The following is a 22,290-nucleotide window of genomic DNA, read 5'->3' as shown; positions in this document are numbered from 1 at the left end:
GTTTTTTTGTGACTTTACAACACAGGACTGGCTGCTTAACGTTCCACGGTTTCATTGTTTCAGATGGGACAGAGAGGGAGGTAAAGAGGTGGAAGAGTTACATTCCTAATCAGGGACACTGTCACATCCACACTCATGAGGACATGCTAAAAGGCTCATCCACGGAGACAATTTGGTAGAGCTCAAAAATAAGCATGCAGCCACTCAGATGGGATTATACTACAGGCCCCTCGAACAGCCACCAAGACATTGAGGAGCAAATATATAGCCAGGTTATGGAAAGGTGCAATAACAACAAGTTTGTCATAGTGGATGTCTAACTTCTCCAGTATTGACTGGGACTTCCTTACTGCAAGAGGCTGAGATGGAACAGAACTTTTGGGTACATCCAAGAGGGTTTTTTGAAAAATTATGTGGATAGTCCAACTAGAGAAGGGGCTGTGTTGGACCTTGTATTGGCTAATGAGCCTGGGCAGGTCACCAACCTTTCAGTGGAAGAGCATTTTGGAACAAGGGATCACAACCCCTCGTGTTTTAAGATAGCTATAAGTCAGGATCTTGTGGTAAGATGCTAGGTTGGGGGAGAGCAAATTACATCAGTATTAGGCATGAGCTAGGGAGAGTTAATTGGGAGCAGCTGTTTTTCAGCAAGTCCACATTTGATATGGAAGTTGTTTTAAAGATCTGATCTGAGTTCAGGACTGGCATGTTCCAGTAAGGAGAACGGACAAGGATGGTAAGGTAAGGGACCTTTGGATAACAAAGGAGGTTGTGAATTTACTCAAAAGGCAAAAAGAAGTAAATGTAAGGTTTCAGAAGCTTAAATCGGACAAAGCCCAGGTGGAAAATAATAAAAAACAGGAAAGAACTCAAACTGGAAGTAGGAGAGCAAGGAGGGGCTATGAAATGATTTTGGCAAGTAGGGCTAAAGAGAATCCCAAAGCATTCTATACACACATTAAAAACAAGAGGAGAACTGGGAGAGGGAAGGATCCCTCAAGAATAAAGGAAGGAACTTGTGCTTGGAGTTGGGGATGTAGGCAAGATCCTAAATGAGTACTTTACATTAGTATTCACGCAGGAGAAGGACATAGAGAGTAGTGAAACTAGTGTGGAGCATACTGATATGCCACCGCATTTTAAGATCAAGAAAGAAGTGTTGGGTCTCTTGAAGAGAATTAAGGTGGATAAGTCCCCAGGGTCTGATAGTATCTACCCCAGGCTATTGAGAGGGACTAGAGAAGAGATTGCTGAGGCCTTGACCCAAGATCTTACTGTTCTCATTAGCCACTGGACAGGTCCTGAAGGATTGGTGAGTAGCTGATGTTGTTCCTCTGTTCAACAAAAGGAAACAGGGATAATCCGCAAAACTATAGACCAGTGAGTTTCACATCCGCGATTGGGAAGCTATTGGAGAGAATTCTTAGGGATAGAATTTAAGCATATTTGGAAAAGCATTGCCTAATTAGGGACAGTCAGCATGCCTTATGAGGGGCAGGTTATATTTTACTAACCTGATTGAAATTTTCCAGGCGATGACGAAGGTAATTGATGCCAGTAGAGCAGTGGATGTTGTCTACACAAATTTTACTAAGGCTTTGACAAAGTCCCTCATAGTAGGCTCATCCAGAAGATTTTGATGCATGTGATTCATGGTGACTTGGCCTCTTGGATTCAGAATTGACTTGCTCATCGAAAACAGAGGATTCTCTGTTTCTCTGGCTGGAGGTCTGTGACTAGTGGTGTCCCTCAGGCATCTGTACTGGGACGTCTGCTGTTTGTGATTTATATAAGTGACTTGGATATGTATATGGGTGGGTTAGTCAGTTTGCAGACAACACAAAGATTAGAAGATTTGTGGGTAGAGTGGAAGCTTGTCAAAGGATACAGTGGGATATAGATTAGTTGCAGATATGGGCAGAGAAACGGCAGATGAAGTTTAATCTGGGCAAGTGAGATTCTGCACTTTCGGAGATAAATATTAAGGAAAAGTATAGAGTTAATGGCAGGAACCTGAACAGCATTGATATACAAAAGGCTTTTGGGGCTCAAGTCCATAGCTCCTTGAAAGTGGCCATAGAGGTAGAGAGAGTGGTAAAGAAGGCAGATGGCATGCTTGCCTTTATTGGACGGGGCACCCGGTACAAGATTCAGGATGTCATGTTGCAACTTTATAAGACTTTGATTAGGCAACACTATAGTATTGCTTTCAATTCTAGTCACCACATTACAGGAAGGATGTGGAAGCTTTGGAGAGGGTGCAGAAGAGTGAACCAGGATGTTGCCTGGATTAGAGGGTATGAGCTATAAAAAGAGGCTAGAAAAACTTGGCTGATTTTCTCTGAAGTGTGGAGTCTGGGGGAGATGTGACAGCAATCTGTAAAATTTTGAGATGCATATGGATGTCTAATACTAGGGGACATACATTTATGGTGAGAGGGGGGTAAGTTCAAAGGAGAGGTGAGAAGCAAATTTTTACACAGAGTGCTGGGTGTCTGAAATGTGCTGCCAGGGGGTCGTGTTGGAGACGGATACTTTAGGGGCATATAAGAGACTTTTAGATAAGCACATGATAATGCAAGGAATGGAGGGATATGGACCAAGGGCAGTCAGAAGGGATTAGTTTAATTTGGCATCATGTTCGGCACAACATCGTGGGCTGTATTGTTCTGTGTTCTGTATGTGCTTGTTATATGCACAGAAAGAAAGTCTGGGGAACAGAACTGTGTGGCTCAGCTGAAAGCCATTTCATTTGAAAATAGCTTTATGCTAGCCTAAGGCCACAAAAGCAATAATAAACCTATGAATGTACTTTTCACCCGAGTCATTGGTAAAACTCAGTGAACAGCAAAAATATAACCACAAAGGCTGTTTTATGTGACATAATTGACTATTGCCAGGAGGAAGGAGCGATGCTCAGAAAGCTTGTGTTCAATTAAGCCTGTTGGATTATAACCTGGTGTAGTGACTTTTGACCCTGTCCTACCCAGTCCAACACTGGCACCTCCACATCATAATTGACCATAATTAAAGAAAACATAATGCTAACACTTCCCTTCCTTCATCATTACACAATTTTATTAAAGTAAAAGTTGTGCCGAACAAACTATGTCCCAAAATGCAGAGCAGTGAGTTTACTTCCCAGCTGTCATAAAGTCTTGCTTCCAAAGTGTGCTTTCATGAATATTGGAGTATATGGAAATCAACTGCCTCTCACCACAAAAAAAACCTTTTGCTGTGGCATATATCTCTGCATCACAGATGAGTGCAATTTTGCTACACTTTCCTCGACTTGCAGATCTTTGTATATCCTTTTGCTACGTGCTGTTGGTTGAGCATATTTGACCACACTGTGCTAGAGGAGGAAAGAGAAAAAAAATCATCCAGAGGTTCTGCCATCACTGACTATCAAATGATCTCTGCTGAGAGTGATGGACATTTTTTGGGTGTCAGCTAAACAGGGCTCAGACCAAATATCATTTAGGCAAGTGATTAGAAGAATTCAAACCAAACATGACTCACTATATGCATATCAAATTAATGAAGTGAAAATCATGAGTGTCATGCTAAATTTTCAATGCGCACTTCTGATGTTTGAAGCTGTGTGCTGGGAACACTGAAGATGAAACGCAACCTCAGGGACTGTTGAAGAAATCATGATAGTCTCTTGTAACATATTTTGATTATGTGTCAACATTAGATGAGAATACTTCCCCTCTAAGTTGCTTGCCTTTGGCAAAAGGCTTTTTGATTAACTGTACAACAGTACTCTTTCATATAAGGTCTTACTATCGGAAAGGACACATGACTTTGTGGATGCAATTGATTCCATTCAGGATACCTTCAATAACTCCCGGATCACATTTCTGTCTTGCACCGAGTAGCCTTATGAGTCAAATGTTTAATAAACTAGATTGGGAGTGCACACATTGCAAAAGCACTGACTTTCTACCCTCCGGAAGATTAAAATCTTTGAAAGACTCTGAGGTTGGAAAAGGTAAACAGCATGCATAATTCAGCTTCTCTCCTGCTTTTCTCAAAAGTACAAGGCATTTACTGTGCTCCAGAAAAGATGGGTGATATTTGCTTGTGAAAAGAACATCTTCCAAAACTTCCCATTAATGCTGAAGTCATGGGTAATTAGACAGACAGCAAACGTCCTTCACTTGTCTGATAATTATGCATTCTTCACTAATCCTTCTTTAATTGATTATCTTTACAAATATGTAAGTTCATAACTGAGTAAAAGCAACAAATTGATATTCACTTAATCATTACAAATTGATCTCTTCTTCCAAAGTGTGACGCTTCTGCTTGTTTATCATTTGAGCACCTTACAAACAATGAATGCAGTTCTTGTCAATCCAGCAGCCCTGTTAACTGAGAGAGATTAGCAGTTGCTCATTGATATCGCAGGGGATTTACAAGAAAAAGTCTTGCCATCATGTATTAAGAAAACTTCAAGTCCAATATTGGCAAATGATGATTGAATTAAATCAAGTTTTGGTGGATATGCTGTCATTAACTATACCATAGGAATTTTCGAAAAAGGCATTTTGTTGGATTTTTTAAAATCTTGAACTCATGAGTATTTGTTACAAATTGTGCGAATGTAAAGGGAAAGCAACATTTTATGCTGTATGAGAAGAGTGCTATTGGTTGATAGATGGACTCTGGTATTCGAAGAATTATGCGGACTGTCAGTTGGACATGCACTCCTATATGGACTGCAATTGACATATTAACACACAAGGCTCTCCTCTTTGCAGACAGAAAGAAAATGTATGCTCACAGCATCTGTTTCAACTCAAGAAAAGTGATGAGAGTTGTTCTCTGGTTCATTTCTTAGACCAATACCTTGATCAGAGTCAGCCTACCTCATTTAAACAAAGCACGGTAGTTAACTGGCAGTTATCATCTAACTGTGTATTCATCATCTAATTGTGCATTCATTGTGCAAGTCTGCCCACCAATCATAGTCCAACTGTGCACCAATGAGCAGTGTTTCTCCATAAAGCAAAAAATGTGTATGAGATGAAAAGCTTTGACAAAATGTTCCTTGTTTGAACAATTCTCAAGTTTTGTGTTACCAAATGACACTCTTATTTCATAGGAATAGAATACCTACCTTTCTGACCAAGTGTACACTCTTCTGAGGGGCGTTGTGAGCAATGTTTATATTTGTCAGCAGATTGTGGTCCTAGTTTTATACAGTTATTAAATTGGGGTTGGGCTTCAGTTTACAAGCCAGGCTGTGATATATGTTGCATTTGGAATCCATCCTCTGATATGAATAGGCTGCTACCAAACAACAAATATGCCCAGAGAGTTTGCAAAATGGATACTACAATTTGGCAAGACAACAATTTTTAAAGGCTGTCAGCTTAACTTATGATGTTGGTCTAATTGGTCACAACAACATTGCAGAGACACATGAGCACCACAACTGTGTTTGATAATAAATGGAGATGTTGAAATATAGCCGTTTTCAGATTTGCAAGTCAACCTCATCCTCATAAAAATTGCAATTGAAAACAATAGCTCTAGAGAGTGACTTACTACATCTGTGGCATTCAAAAAATTTACTTTTCAAATGAGATCATTGCTGCCTGACTAAATACAGCAGCTAATTTGCATACCAAATGAATGAATGATCATTGAATAAATTATTTTGGGTGGCATAGTTAAGGAGCCAATATTAACTAGGAAGATATTTGGTGCTAGCAGTAGCAAAGGAAAAGCAAGTATACTCCTCACTTTTGCATGCAATTCGTAGGTGGTGGCTGTCCACCCAAACACAAACCCAAGCTGGGAACTATTGCACATTCTATGACAATGTCATTTCAAGCATTATCAAGAACCATTGTCCATTTATGAACTGAAAGACTTAATAATGGTTATTCAAATGTAACCATGGAAAAGTATAGTACATATACAGCTGTTACAAATACCCACTTTTGTTGAACAAGAAGATAGACTGGATGGATATTGTGAAAGCCATACATAATTACAAAATCCACAGAGAAACCCACTCAACATAGTGACACTTCAATCTGCATAGCTCGGTCATTTCTACCTTGCACAACTGTTTCACTAAAGCCAAATACTTCAGGTCTTGGTAAAATGAAATAAAAACAAAATAACATTGGAAATGCTAGTTAGAACAAGAAGCATTTGTGGAGGGGGCCAACAGTTGACATTTCAAGGAGATGATCCTTCATGATAACTGGAAAGTGTTAAGAAAACGGCAGAGCGGAACACAAAGAAGTCTGAGGGATCAAACAGAAGGAATGCAAGGGAAATAAAACAATAGAAATGGAACAAGAGGTTGTTCCAAATTAAAGAATTATTACCCACAAATTCTGTTTAAAATAAAAGAAGCAGAAACTGTAAGCAGAATTTGAAGATTATAATTATAAAGTGCCTTAATCAGTGGATGAGGTGCTGTACGGCACATTGAGTTCTATTGGAACAATTTAGAAAATAAGGGCAGAGTGGTCATGGTGACAGTGAAACTAGGAACTGTAGTGACAGGCAGCCACAGGTTTTGTCTCACACTTTTGAAATGACAAGAGATTATCCAAAAAGTACCCAGCTAATTTGACTTTGGCTCTGCAAGCATTGACAATGCCAAATTATGAGCAGAAAATACTGCATGCTAAATTGAAAGAAGTCAAAATTAGTCCATTCTTTTGCTTGCACAGGAAGGTGTTGTGAGAAGACGTTGAAGGTGATTGGTCAGTGAAGCAGGATGTGGTGGACTGCATGATCTCTTCTGCCTGAAGAGGAGGTAAGGAGAAGGTGTCTCTCGAACAAGAGAGAATCTAACCCTTGACATTCACCAGGGCTACCATCACCAAACATACCACTATCGACATCCAACTGTAACTGGAGCACCACCACCCATAGGTACCCCTCCAAGCCACACACAATTCTGATTTTGAACTATACCACTGTGACAGGGTCAAAATTCTGAAAGTCCATCCCGAACAGAGTTCCGCAGGGGTCAGTGTTGGGGCCACACTGTTCATGTTGTATATTAACAATCTGGATGAATGAACTGATGGCATTCTTGCTAGGTTTGGAGATGATACAAAGATTGGAGGATCAGGTAATATTGAAGTAGTAGGGAGGCTGCAGAAGGACTTGGACAGGATGGTGAGTGGACAAAAAAGTGGCTGATGGAATACAATGTGGAAGAGTGCGAGGTTATGAATGTTCATAGGAAGAAAAGAAGTGTGGAAGATTTTCTAAATGGGGAAAGGCTTCAGAAATATGAATCACAAAGGGGCTTGGGGTGCTGGTTCAGGATTCTCTTAAGGTTCACTTAGCAGTCAGAAAGGCCAGTGCAGTGTTGGCATTCATTTCAAGAGGGCTACAATACACGAGTAGAGATGTACTGCTGAGGCTGTGCAAGACTCTGGTAAGACTGCATTTGGAATATTGTGAGCAGTTTTGAACGCCAAATTTAACGAAGGATGTGCTAGTCTTGGAATGCAACCAGAGAAAGCTCACAAGAATGATCCTGGGAATGAAGGATTTGTCATATGAGGAGCGGTTGAGGACTCTGGGTCGGAACTCAATTGAATTAAGAAAGATGAGGAGTCATCTCACTGAAACTTACAGGATACTGAGAGGCCTGGGTAGAGTGGACATAGAGAAGATGTTTCTACAAATAGGAGAGATGAGGACTCAAAGGGCACAGCCTCAGAGTGAAAGGACAACTCTTTAGAACTGAGATGAAGAGGAATTTTTTCAACCAGAGGGTGGTGAATCTGAGGAACTTATTGCTGCAGAAGGCCAAGGAGGCCAAGTCATTGATTGCATTTAGGACAGAGATAGAACGATTCTTGATTAGTAAGGAGAACAAAGGTTATGGGAGAAGGCTGAAGAATGGGACAGATGTGATCGAATCACCGAGCAGACTCAATCACCCATGAGCCTAACTCTGCTCCTGAATCTTATGGTCACATGATCTTATTGGTGTATATATGTACCACATGAGCTACCATGGGACAAGAGGGCAGATGGCCACCATTTTCTCAAAGACAACTGGGAATGGCTGAGCCAATGAAGCCCACATCTCATGTTTTTTTAAAATGGCAGAGTATGTGTTGAATGTGACGATTAGTGAGGTGAAAGGATTGGGTGAGGGGAACCTTTTCATGGTTCGAAATGGGACAGAGAAAGGTGAATGCAGAAGGGAAATGGAACCAATATTCTTGAAGTCAGTGGAGTAGAATTCTCTTCAGGTAATAGGAAATGATATCGACATCAGCAGTATGGCAAGTGGTACCAACAAATGTAATGGAGTAACTGTGAGAATGGAATGGAGTTCCGATAGCAATTGACTGGGAGGCAGTGCTGTCAAGGTAGATGGAAGTGGCAGTAGCCTTTAATCAATAGCCTATACACGGAAATGAAGGCATATAAGTCAAGGGTTGGATTGAGAAAAGGGTAGAAATTAGACACCAAGCTGATGGAAAACTTCTGTTCAGGGGAGAATAAGAAATAATCATCTGAGAATTATAAAAAGAAGTGACAAAGGTGACTTGGATAGGGTTGAAAGAAGCAAAGTTCCACATGTTTGACACAAGACAGGAGTAGTTCGGATGTGTTTGGGTTCCCAAAGCAACAGCTTGTATTTGTAGTATGTGTGTGCAATCAAAGGAGAAGTTGCATAATATGAGACAAAGTTCAGCTTGGTAGAGGAGGCTAGTATTATGTGTTCAAGGAAGAAGTAGAGATTTCTCAGACTGACTGGGTAGGGGGATAAAGGTGTAGAGAGATTGAATACCCATTATGCAAAGGAGATGGAGATCCAGAAAACTGTTAGGAGATAAAGGGCAACTGAGCGGTCAAGATAGGTAGGGGAAGATCTGACAAGGGATGAAATTAAAGACATGGAATAGGAAGAAATTGGTTTTGTGGGCCAACAACAGGCTGTGCATCTAGTGAATGAGGTAGAAGCCAGCTTTGTGAACTTGAGAAGCCCTGAATTTGGAGGTTTTGAAAGAAACATTTCCAGGTAAGATGTCAGTCACAGTCTGTATCTCAGGATATAAAACATAGGAACAGGAAAAGGATATCTTAGTGGTTAGAAAATTGCTCCTCTGCTTAATAAGATCATTGCTGATTATAGCTAACTTGCCACAATCTCCCCATGTCACTGGGTAGTATCCAGAAACCTAGCAATCTGTGACTTGAATATATTCAAAGGCTGAGCATTTATATATCTCTAGACTATAGAATTTCAAAAGATCAGAATAGTTTGAGTGAAGGCCAGCCTTCTAATTGCAGACCAAAATGACTGAATCCTTATTCCAACTGGGTCGTGGGGAACATGGAATTAAACCTCGTTCCAATATCTACCAAGTCAAACCTGATAAGTATTTTATGTTTCAATTGCGCTCGCTCTTATCCTTATAAATTAAGGGAATATAGGCCTACTTTACCCAATCTCTGTGAATAAACAATTCCTCATCCCACTATTCAGTCTATTCAACTTTTACATTCCCCCTTGGGTAAGTATGTTCTTCGTAAAGTAAGGAGGCAAAAACTGTACAGATTTTTTTCTCAGTAAGGCCCTGCATAACTGCAAAAAGACTTGCTCATTCATAATTCTATTCCTTTGTCATGAATACTATTTATTTCCTTAACTGCTTGGTGTACTGTAAGTGCATATAATGTTGTGTATACGGACACTAGGTTCCTTTAAGTATCATCGTTTGCCAGTCACTTTTCATTTAAAGAAATTCAATCCTTCAGATCAAAGTAGTTAATTTCACATTTCTCCACATGACACTTCATTTACCACTCCTAGTTTTGCCCACTCATTTAATTAGTCCATATTGCAACCTTTAGTGAGTCTTTCTCACAGATTACATTTTCAGCAAACACTTTAGTATCAGTAAACTTGGGTACGTGACATTCACTCCCCCAGTTGAGTAATTGATATAGATTGCAAATGGGTCCAGTGTGAGCACTGATCCTTGTGCTACCCCGGTAGTTACAGTCTGTCAAATGACAAGTGACCCATTTGTTCCTACTCTGTTTTCTCTTAACTAATTCGCAGCCTTTCCTAAAGAACTATCCCAGGTCTGATAATGCCCTAATTTTATGAGATAACAAGTGATCACCATCTGATTGAACTCCTGAATATCAAACATTCCGTATCTGCTGAGTCTCCCTTATCCATCTTGCTAGTCACAACCTCATACTTTCTTTGCAGATGTGTCAATCACTACTTCTCTTCCATAGATTTGCATTGACTGCACCTAATCGTCACTTTTTAACTTCCTCATTATCTTAGATTTTAGCATATCTCTAATACTGGTATCAAGTTAACATACCCAAATTCCTGCCCATCTTTTCTTGAATACATTGGCTAACTTCTAATCAATTGAGATAATCTAGAATTTAGGAACTTTGCTAATTCAAAATCAGTGAAAATATACAAAAATGGTAATTTCAGTTCTGTATAAATCTAAAACTAACTGTTTATAATTTTGGCCTCTACTCACCAAATCTCTCTGTGATACTTCTGACTGCAAAATATAATCTGGGTTGTACTTTGATATTACTTGTCATATATGGTGCATCAAATGGTTATCTGTAAAGGGGAAATGCAATACTTGGACTTGATTATCTCCATTTAGGAGACTACTAGCTAACAGCTGTATGTGTAGTTAATGTAAACCTTTTCTTTCAAAGCACCAGATGATAGGTATGGGTTTTTTTTCCTGTTTAAAAGTCACCAAAAATTACTGTCCCTTGTCCTGACTTTCATCTGAATATCATTTCTCATAGAAATTATCTCTACATCAACTCTATTGCTATACATCAAACACCATGGAATTTGGTAGCCAATCCACTTGTGTTTACTTGAAGGAATGGATTTGAGACAAACATATCAATTTGTTACATAATATCTAATTCCTAAAATCACCTACTGCTACCTTCCTTGTGTGCACAAAAGTTTTCTTAACATCCATTTGGTTTCTTTTTCTCTGTCACAATCATTGAAGAATTCTTTGTCTCTTGTACGAGGCCTCTGGACCACCCCCTAGATCTTCCACCACCTTTGTCATAGGAATTGAAAAATCATTTGCCAATACTTTTTAGTTCCAAAGAAGAGTCATGTTGCACTTCAAGCGTCAACTCTGTTTCCCTCTCTACAGGTGCTGCAAAACCTGAGTTTCTCCAGAATTTTCTGTTTGTGTTTTGGTAGTTGTTTCATTTTGATGGTCCACATTTATCACTCATCGTTATTGCTTCATTTGGTAGTTTGTGATGTCAGTCTGTCATTGTTCACTGCAGGTGTGCCGTTGGATCTGTGCCCACAAAATGGAAATGTTGATTTATTTAGAATTATTTCATTTAGTGATATCTGTTTGCTGTTTTAACCAACTGAATACATTCAGAATACATTTTCTGAAGAAGGGTCCCCACCCGAAACGTCAGCTTTCCTGCTCCTGTGATGCTGCTTGGCCTGCTGTGTTCATCCAGCTTCACACCTTGTTATCTCAGATTCTCCAGCATCAGCAGTTCCTACTATCTCTGAATACATTCTCCATCCATTTGTGAAAAGTAAACATATTTTAATTCCCCCCCTTTATCCTCTTTACTCACTTTTAAGTTGTTTTCTTTCATGCCAGATAGCTTTTTCCCAACCCCTCAATTTCCCAAATCCTCATTAAATTGTATTTTTTAAAAAAACCTCTTTCCTAGTCTGTTCATCTCTACAAAATCCCTACAGAGAGATTAACAACGGAGTGATTGTACATTCAGGGATGTACAACAATTTCTCTTCTCAAACAGTTAACATTGCAAGCTAATGCTGCGTACCACAGGGCATGAGCTTTACCCTTTCTAAAGTCAATACAAGTGGTGGTCCACAGTGTACACAGATATGTGTCGAATATGTTTATGGTTGATGCGCATTAGAATGTAATTTTTAGTTCAGATGTAAAATAATTGAAAAATCCTGATATTTTGTAATAATACTGAAATAAATGCAATTTAAACAAGCTTGGAGTTCAACGCTTAAAATGGAGTCACGTTAATTCAGTGATTAACAGCTAGCAAGATAAAATCATAAAACAGGTGCACTCACTGATGAAAATAATTTGAGGCATAACATTTGCAGTTATTACAGTAAACATAAGTTATCTATGTGGTTTCCTCAGAAAAATCTTGAAAGTGAAAAGTAAGTAACTTGCATTTTTACCTGGGTATGATGTGTGTTTCGTTATGCCATGGAGATGGGTCGAGTTTAGTGAAGTCCTTGGTCTTTGAATTTGTCTCTGTGAATTCAGTTTGTCCGTAAGGCTGACTGAGAGAAGCAGCTAACAGACAGTGTCAGGTGTGGAATCCAAAGTCATTAGATCTATTAAGATTAAGTTAGAGAGTTGCTTCACTAATGCTCAATGGAAGGGCCTCCATAAAACCTTGTACCTTGTTGACTAGCCCGAACTTCAGAGAAATTGAAATAAATTCAGGAGATGGAATGATGTACATTTTGAGTTGATCCCAAGAAAATTGAATGAACCTTAAAGATTTTGTGAGGCAACGGAGGGAGGCAAATGGGCAAGAGTAGTGCATTCCGAAGAGATAACATAGTTAGATATCAGTCTGCCTTTTCAGATAGCTATCTGTTGGATGCAGAAGTCACACATTTCCCATAACTAACTCAGAGATAGTAAGAACTGCAGAGACTGGAGTCAGAGGTAAAAGTGCGGAGCTGGAGGATCACAGCAAGCCATGCAGCATCCGAGGATTAGAAAAGATTTGTGTCGAGTAGAAAAGACTTTTGTCCTCTGCTTCTCTGATGCTGCTCTGATGTTCGTCCAGTTCCACACTGTGTTATTCTCTTTCCCATAACTGAGTTGATGTTTTATGAATGCCAGTTCAGCATGTTATATTTGCATTTTTAGCTGAGGGGCAACAAAACACTTCTGCTGTCCGGCACCATGCATTTGCTTTGTCTAATCAGCATCTCAGGAGCACAAAAGCTGACGTTTCGGGCCTAGACCCTTCATCAGAGAGGGGGATGGGGAGAGGGAACTGGAATAAATAGGGAGAGAGGGGGAGGCGGACCGAAGATGGAGAGAAAAGAAGATAGGTACAGTGGAGCGTATACGTGAGGAGGTAGGGAGGGGATAGGTCAGTCCAGGGGAGACGAACAGGTCAAGGAGGTGGGATGAGGTGGTAGGTAGGAAATGGAGGTGCGGCTTGAGGTGGGAGGATGGGATGGGTGAGAGGAAAACAGGTTAGGGAAGTGGAGACAGGCTGGGCTGGTTTTGGGATGCAGTGGGGGAGGGGGAGATTTTGAAGCTTGTGAAGTCCACATTGATACCATTGGGCTGCAGGGTTCCCAAGTGGAATATGAGTTGCTGTTCTTGCAACCTTCGGGTGGCATCATTATGGCACTGCAGGAGGCCCATAATGGACATGTCGTCTAAAGAAAGGGAGGGGGAGTTAAAATGGTTCACGACTGGGAGGTGCAGTTGTTTGTTGTGAACCGAGTGGAGGTGTTCTGCAAAGCGGTCCCCAAGCCTCTGCTTGGTTTCCCCAATGTAGAGGAAGCCACACCGGTTGCAATGGATACAATATACCACTGGCAGATGTGCAGGTGAACATTTGCTTGATATGGAAGGTCATCTTGGGGCCTGGGATCGGGGTGAGGGAGGAGTTGTGGGGGCAAGTGTAGCACTTCCTGCGGTTACAGGGGAAGGTGCCAGGTGTGGTGGGGTTGGAGGGGAGTGTGGAGCGGACAAGGGAGTCGCGGAGAGAGTGGTCTCTCCGGAAGGCAGACGAGGGTGGGGATGGAAAAATAGCTTGGGTGGTGGGGTCGGATTGTAGATGGCAGAAGTGTTGGAGGACACTACACAGGCCCCAAACCCCACCTCTTCCTCCATTACATTGATGACTGTATCAGCGGCGCCTCTTGCTCCCCAGAAGAGCTGGAACAGTTCATCCACTTCACCAAAACCTTCCAACCCAACCTCAAGTTCACCTGGGCCATCTCCAACACATCCCTCACCTTCCTGGACCCTTCAGTCTCCATCTGAGGCAACCAGCTTGTAACTGATGTCCATTTCAAGCCCACTGACTCCCACAGTTACCTAGAATGCACCTCCTCCCACCCATCCTCCTGCATAAATTCCATGCCCTATTCCCAATTCCTTCGCCTCCACCGCATCTGCTCCCAGGATGAAGCATTCCACTCCCGCACATCCCAGAAGTCCACGTTCTTCAAGGGCCGCAACTTCACCCTCGCAGTGGTCGAGAACGCCCTTGACCGCATCTCCTGCATTTCCCGCAACATATCCCTCGCACCCCGCCCCCGCCACAACCGCTCCCAGAGACTCCCCTCGTTCTCACATAGCACCCCACCAACCTCCGGATACAACGCATCATCCTCCGACACTTGCACCATCTACAATCCGACCCCACCACCCAAGCTATTTTTCCATCCCCACCCTTGTCTGCCTTCCGGAGAGACCACTCTCTCCAACCCCACCACACCCGGCACCTTCCCCTGCAACCACAGGAAGTGCTACACTTGCCCCCCCACACCTACTCCCTCACCCCTATCCCAGACCCCAAGATGACCTTCCATATCAAGCAGATGTTCACCTGCACATCTGCCAATGTGGAATATTGTGTCCATTGTACCTGGTGTGCCTTCCTCTACATTGGGGAAACCAAGCAGAGGCTTGGGGACCGCTTTGCAGAACACCTCCGCTCAGTTCGCACCAAACAACTGCACCTCCCAGTCGCGAACCATTTCAACTTCCCTTCCCATTCCTCAGACAACATGTCCATCATGGGCCTCCTGTAGTGCCACAATGATGCCACCCGAAGGTTGCAGGAACAGCAACTCATATTCCACTTGGGAACCCTGCAGCCCAGTGGTATGAATGTGGACTTCACCAGCTTCAAAATCTCCCCTCCCCTCCCCCCACTGCATCCCAAAACTAGCCCAGCCTGTCTCTGCCTCCCTAACCTGTTCTTCCTCTCACCCATCCCATCCTCCCACCTCAAGCCGCACTTCCATTTCCTACCTACCACCTCATCCCGCCTCCTTGAACTGTCCGTCTCCTCTGGACTGACCTATCCCCTCCCTACCTCCCCACCTATACTCTCCTCTCTACCTATCTTCTTTTCTCTCCATCTTCGATCCGCCTCCCCCTCTCTCCCTATTTATTTCAGAATCGTCACCCCATTCCCCCTTTTCTGATGAAGGGTCTAGACCCGAAACGTCAGCTTTTGTGCTCCTGAGATGCTGCTTGGCCTGCTGTGTTCATCCAGCTCCACACTTTGTTATCTTGGATTCTCCAGCATCTGCAATTCCCGTTATCACTGCTTTGTCTAATCCGCAGGCTCTGGCAGGAAGGAGACCGTTTGTGGAAGCATTGATGGATGAAATTGCGTGGCGCTGTAGAGTGTGGGATCTGTGTTTGCACAAACATGAAACCACAGCGCCCACCTCACTCGCAATTCAAAGTGTCAAACTCCTCCTGAATTTTCATTAAACATATCTTAGTCCCAGTTATTATTTTGAAGTCTGCGCACCCAACGTCTTGGTCCGAAGTGATTTGATATATAGTGGGAGATGTCAGCACCCTCTTTTCTAAGTTTCCCGATTACATTTTAAATTAAGATTCCTGTCATTTCTGATTTTATTTTAGGAAAAAATCAGTCTTTAATATCTGGAAATCATCAACCACTCATTAGAATCAACAAGTAGCATAAAAGCTGAACAAGTCTGAATGTGAACATAAATGTTACGGCCACACTGGGATACCTATCTCTTTCAGTGTGAAATAAAAACAACCTTTTGAGGAAGGCTGCAAACGTTGACAATATGCGAGTTTGCCTATTGTGTTTCCGGGGTTGCCGCCTACTATTGTTCTGCATTTTGCACATTCGGCTGTCGTGGTGATGAACTGATTCATTCGTTGAGATTTGGAAAGCAATCTCTGATGGTGGAACATTTTGCGAAACTATTCTCAGACCGTGAGTGAGAGTAGGATGGCACAAGGAACTGCAGTCTAACCTTGCGCTATCTGGGAACACTGACCTGCTTCCACTAGATAGGGAGATTCATGTCTTAAACTGGACAGAGAGGACTGACCTGTCTATAGTGGGCAGTGATATTTAGCTCACATTTAGTGATATTTACCCGTATTCTAGTGGGCAGGGAAACTGACTGACTAGGAGCACCTTGAAACATGGACTGCAGTCTTCGACGCTGATGCTCTGCAGTTTAGTGAGGAAATTTCAATGCAATGGCGCAAACTCTCGAGAGTTTCATCGACTCGCTCGATCCCTTGACTCTTCCGAGAATACTACAGATCCAGTCTGGGATTTACTTTCAAGGTAAAGATTGGATTTTAGACGGTGCGATTTTCCGGTTAATTTGAGCTTGTAAAACTTTATTTTTATAAACCTTTTTGCCTAATGCATCATTTCTGGCGTTTATTTGACTGAATAAAGCGTGAGACTTTTCGATGCAACAAACCTCACGACGCTGGAACTTTGCAGAGTTTTCAGATATTTTGCAGCACCTTCAGTTATCTCAAAACCACGTGTCGGCTGAATCCTGATACTTTTTTATCGATCTATTTCTCTATCAAATAGTTAGCCAGTGATACCCTCAGTTTGAGTAAAATGTTACAATACTCAACAATATGTAAGCACGTTAGACGGGTTACGCTTTCTGGAAGATGCATTTGACTTTTTGCATCGTTCAAATGCATTGCTTAATGCAAAATTAAGTTTTTCACGTTTTTCAAACTAAAATAAGCTTTCCTCTGAAAGGCGAACATAAGTGCTTAAAATGCAGTGAAGTTTGACTCAGGAGTTTATTTGAGATTTGATTTGCTGAAAAAATAGGAAAGAAGGCTACCATTATCTTTTGTTTGAATATTTATTATTTTAATAAAGTAAATCTAGTAATTTCGGTCAATATTTGGAAGAGGGTGATTGTAAAGTTATTGGAAACCACGTTCACTGGGAGTTTGTATGCAATGCAATCAGTACCGGTTTAAACAACGCCATTGTTGAGCGCTCAGTTAATTCTGGAAATCGTTCTCGGTTTAAAAAAAACAATCCATTTCACGAATATGACATTTCATTTCAGTTAGACGAAATTATATATGAATCCCTGTCCTGAGAGATGTTTCTATACGTATGAAGGATTGCTTCAATGTATAACAAAATTAGTAGTTTATTTCATACCTTCACAGAAGTGTTACAGTTCAGAAAAGTCTCTTTAAACGACTATTATTATCTAATTCCAATCTCCTGCTTTCTCCCCATTGTCTTGCGCACTGTTTCTATACATACATCTAACGTTTTCATGGATGTCTCAATTGAAACTGTGTCTACCACATTTTCAAGCAGCTTTCTTTCCAAGGAGAACTGTCCCAACTTTTTGATCTGTCCCTGTAACTGAAGTTTCTCCTGAAACCTTTCTTGTAAATCATTTCTGCACTCTATCCAAAGTGTTTGCATCTTTCCAATAATATGGTGCTCACAACAGTACACAGTACTTAAGGTGAGGTATGCTTTATTTACTGCTGGTCTTCACTAGTCCTGCTACCTTCAAAGACCTATGCACAAAGAGATCCAAGTGCCTCTGCTCCTGCACCCTCCTTTGGAATATACCACCTATTTTATATTCTTATAGAATCATACAGCAAGGAAATAGACCCTTTGGTCCAACCTTGTTCCCAAACTAATCTAGCCCGACCTGCCTGAGCTTGGTCCATATCCCTCCAAACCTTTCCTATCCATGAACTTATCCAAATGTCCTTTATATGTTCTAACTGTACTTGCATCCATCACTTTCTCTGGCAGTTCATACCACACACACACGACTCTCCTTTTTAAAAGTTTCTCCTCTCACCTTAAAAATATGCTCCCTAGTTTTAAAATCCCCCACCCTGGGGAAAAGACCCTTGCCAGTCTATACCCCACATGATTTTATAAACCTGTATAAGATCACCCCTCAACCTCCTACGCTCCAGTGAAAAAAGCACCAGTCTTTCCAGCCTATTTTTATAACTCAAACCCTCCATTCCTGGCAACGTCCTGGTAAACATTTTCTGAATGGTTTCTAGTTTAATAATATTTTTCCTGTACAGGGGTGACCAGAACCGTGCACAGCACTACAGAAGCATCTTCACAAACGTCTTGCACAACCGCCACATGACGTCCCTTCTGCAATACCCAAAAGGTCTGAGCAATGAAAGCAAGCATGCTAACTGTTTGCTTAACCACCTTAATCTAACTGTGATGCAAATTTCAAAGAATATTGTTTCTGAACCCTTAGGTCTCTCTGCTCTACAATACTACCTAGGGCCCTACCATTAATTGTCAAAATGCTGTTCTTGTTTGTATTACCAAAATGCAATACCTGATATTTACCCAACTCGATCTGCTTTTCCTTATCTCATTGAATCACTTGGTCAAAATCTCTTTATAATCTTCTTCACTGTCCACTACACCGCCAATTTCGGTATCTTCTGCAAACTTACTCACCATGTCTCCTGTATTCTCATCCAAATCACTTATATAACTGACAAACAAAAGTTGTCCCAGCACCGGACCCTGAGGAATACCACTGGTCACAGACCTGCAATCTGAAAAACGGCTCTCCACCACCATCCTCTGTCTCCTACCTTAAAGCCAAATTCATATCCAATTAGGGAACAACGGATGAATAAAGATATTGAAGCTCTAGTCAAGAATAAAAAAGAATTCTATAAGATCACACTGAATCCAATGTGATCCAACTTTACAGATTAGTTTACCATGTGGAACTGTGACAAAAGCTTTACTAAAGTCTGAGTAAACAAAGCCTATCACTGTACTCTCATAAGCCTTTTTGGTGACTTCATTCAAAAATTTGATCAAGTACGATAGTATTTTCCTTGCACAAAGCCATGTTGACTATCTCTAATCAATCCTTGCCTCCCCAAATGCATGTTAATCCTACCTTTCACAATCACCTCCAATAACGTAACCACCACTGATGTCAGACTAGGTCTGTACTTTCCAGGTTTTTCCTTACAGCCTTTCTTAAATAAAGACACAAAGTTAGCCACCCTCTAGTCCTCTGCTCCTTCACCTGTGTTTGTAAATGATATAAATATTTCTGCTAGAGGCCCTGCAATTTCCTCCCTAACTTTCCACAATGTCCTGTGATACACTTGATTAGGTCCTGGAGGTTTATCTACTTTTATGTTTTCTAAGACCTCCGACACTACTACTTCTGTAATGTGAATGATTTTTCAATACATCAATATTTGTTTCCCTGAGTTCTCTAGCTTCCATTTCTTTCTTAACAGTAAAAACTGATGCAAACTATTCATTTAATATCTCTCCCATCTTCTAGTGGTTCAACATAAAGACAACCTCATTGATCTATAATGGATCCTACTCTTTCTCCAGTTGCTCTCTTGCTCTCAAGGATTATCTTTAATCATCTGCCGAGGCTATCTCATAGCTTCTCTTTGCCTTCCTGATTTTCTTCTTAAGAATGCGTCCCCCCCCCCTCTTTATTACTCTTCAAGAGGTTCAGTTGATCCCAGTTGTCTGTATCTATTTTGGATTTTTTTTATTCTTGACTAGAGCTTCAATATCTTTATTCATCCATTGTTCCCTAATCTTACCAGCCTTGCCATTCATTCTAACAGCAACATAATGCTTGCATCTCCTCATAATTGACTGCATTGAAGTTTATTTGCCATCTCTGCCATTCCACCAAATTGTCAAATCCATTTTTAATGGATTTTCTTTTCATTCTGCACAGAGAAAATCTTCTTCCAGTGCAAATACTATCAAATGTGTGTCAACTATGGTCAACCAGTGAGAGCAATCATTGGATTTCAAAATCAACAGTTTTGCAATTGAAATAGAGTTGTTCATTGTCTAAATCCTTGCTGTTTCTAGGAACTAATATTTCTGTGGAGCTTCCTCTCAGCTTCTTGAGGATTCTCTAAACTACCGTTATGTTTCACAATGGCTGACCTCCAAGCTTCTGATCTAACCCTATTGTCTGACTTGCTAGTAATTAACACAACTGATTTTCTAGGTACAGCACCCAAAGTTTTAAGTGCAGCCAACTTCCACTGTTTCTGCACATATTGTTGAGAAGTTTTTGATGTTGCTCTGTGACCTTCTATACAGCTCCCTTGTTTTTCAAAATAATCTGTTCACCAGCTAATCTAATAGTATTGTGCATGCAACATTCTGTCTGCTGTTTCTCTGCAACATGTCCTCTGATTCTCCAATTTTTACTATTTGAGACAGCTGCAAGCTCAACATTACCAGACACGGAATATTTATACTTACGGGAGTTGTCTAGTTAAGGAAATCGTGATGCTCAAGAAATGTGATTTTGTGAGGAGGATTTCATAATAAACTTAAAAGGTGGTAGGGCAGAGAATGCAACTGATTAAATTGCTCTATAAAGTATGGACTTGATGGCCAAGTGGCTTCCTGTACTATTTTGATTGCATATACTTCAATAATTTCCTTCAGTCTCAGTTGTTCACTTTGCTATTGCAATAGATTTCCAGATGTTCTTGTTGTGTAAATTGCATCCTGGTTTATTGTCTACATTTGCAATATGATGTATGTCTGAAACAAGTGTTTGGCCTTTCTGAGATGTTATTCCTCTAATAACCTCTTAGAGAATATAAGATACTTACTTAAACAGATGTGAAATGAAAAAAAAGCTCAGGTTTTAAGAAGCAGTACTTTCTGGGCACAGAATGAAAGACAGTTCTCAATTGTTTTGCTGTTGAAAATATTAAAGCATCAACTTCTTTTTAGCAATGTAACTGATTTGTTACAGTGCAGAAGGAGACCATTTGGCCCATCCTATTTTTCTCTTGACATTTAATTTTGTGCCACACTCCTCGCTTTTCTCTGTAATTCTGAACACTGTTTCTATTTAAATCATCACTCAATATCCTGTTGAATGTTTCAGAACCTAACTGCTCAGAAAGAACTTGTTCTCTCATTGCACTTGTTTTATCTTGAAAAACAGTTTTAAACTGTGCCCTTTGTTTCTCAATCTATTTACAAGTAGGTACAGTTCCTCCCTGTCCAGTCTTACCAGACCCTTCATGATTTTGAAAACATCTATCAAATCTCTTCCTGGCCTTCTCCTCTCCGAGGAAAACACTCCCAACTTCTCTAATCCTTACCATGTAATTAAAGTAACTCAACCCTAGAACCATTTAGTAAACCTCTCCTGCATTCTTTCCAACATGTTCACATCCATAACAAAATTAGTTTTCAGATTATTAGCAATGGTATTTTATTGTTATGCAATTTGTACAAGTTGCAAGATAGTTTCCATGCAAATAAATTGAAAGAGTTAAATTTTACAGTTTAAAGTAGAACAGAATTGCTCGTGAATCGTCGCTGCTTTTCCATTGGCTTTATTTTGTTTCCTCTTCCCCAACATTTGACTGAAAAACAGTAAGTTTACAAGAAAATCAAGAAATAAATTTCCCTTCCTCACCCACACAACTATTATATGTTTCTGCATTTAATTCTAAAGGCATTTGTTTATCTGATGCAAAAATAAAGTCTCATTCAATGAATTACTTCTTCATGCTTCACAGTGGAAAGATAAATGTTCAGTTGTGCTTGAAGTGATAGTTTTACTTAACCATGCTACGCATTACATTGCAATTGGAACTAGTTTCAAAGAGGTTGAAAAGCACAAACCTTAAATGTAAATCTTATTTCAAGCATTTATGCACCTGAAACCTATACTGTGAGCAAACTGCCATGTGGTGTGTGGCCAAAAGCTAGGCCAAATGATAACTGGCTCTTTGCAGTTTGTTTTTCCCTTAATGCAAGCAGCCAATTCCACTGGGATTGGAACAAGGGTATCGTGTTGTCGCCACCTCTAAGCTAGAAGGCTAGGGTCCAATTCCCACTTGCCAGACATATTTCAAATGGTTTGATTTAAAATATCTACTGACACTTGCTAATTCGTCGAAGTCTAAGGTTTGAATGAGGGATATTCCAGGCATGCATAACTGAAGAATGCATTGGATTAATGCACCGAGCTCTGTTTATTCTTTTGCAAAACTTGAATTTGCAAAAATCATCACAAATTTATTAGATTGGACTTTACACACTTGCATCCCCATCATGGAGTCTTAGGCATCAGACTACATATCAGGAATTGGGGCGTAAAATTTGGCAGGTCCTATAGAACATTTTCTTCAGCTCAAGACTCCCTGTGTGACTAAC

The 22,290-nt window shown here is 40.7% G+C and overlaps 1 protein-coding gene across 1 annotated transcript in view; it reads left to right on the top strand.

Annotated features, from left to right (window-relative positions):
* The first annotated feature begins 15,955 nt into the window (after positions 1-15,955).
* The window catches only part of themis (thymocyte selection associated), a 58,774-nt gene continuing 52,439 nt past the window's right edge, over positions 15,956-22,290 (top strand). Inside the window, exon 1 of the mRNA XM_048531605.1 lies at positions 15,956-16,386. Within this exon, the coding sequence (XP_048387562.1) occupies positions 16,296-16,386 (91 nt within the window). The 5' untranslated portion in view covers positions 15,956-16,295. The remainder of the gene's footprint in view (positions 16,387-22,290) is intronic.

Source organism: Stegostoma tigrinum, chromosome 4 (genome assembly GCF_030684315.1).
Source record: "Stegostoma tigrinum isolate sSteTig4 chromosome 4, sSteTig4.hap1, whole genome shotgun sequence".
Taxonomy (NCBI): Eukaryota; Metazoa; Chordata; class Chondrichthyes; order Orectolobiformes; family Stegostomatidae; genus Stegostoma; species Stegostoma tigrinum.
The sequence above is the reverse complement of the archived record's forward strand: the minus strand, read 5'-3'. Positions and strand labels throughout refer to the sequence as shown.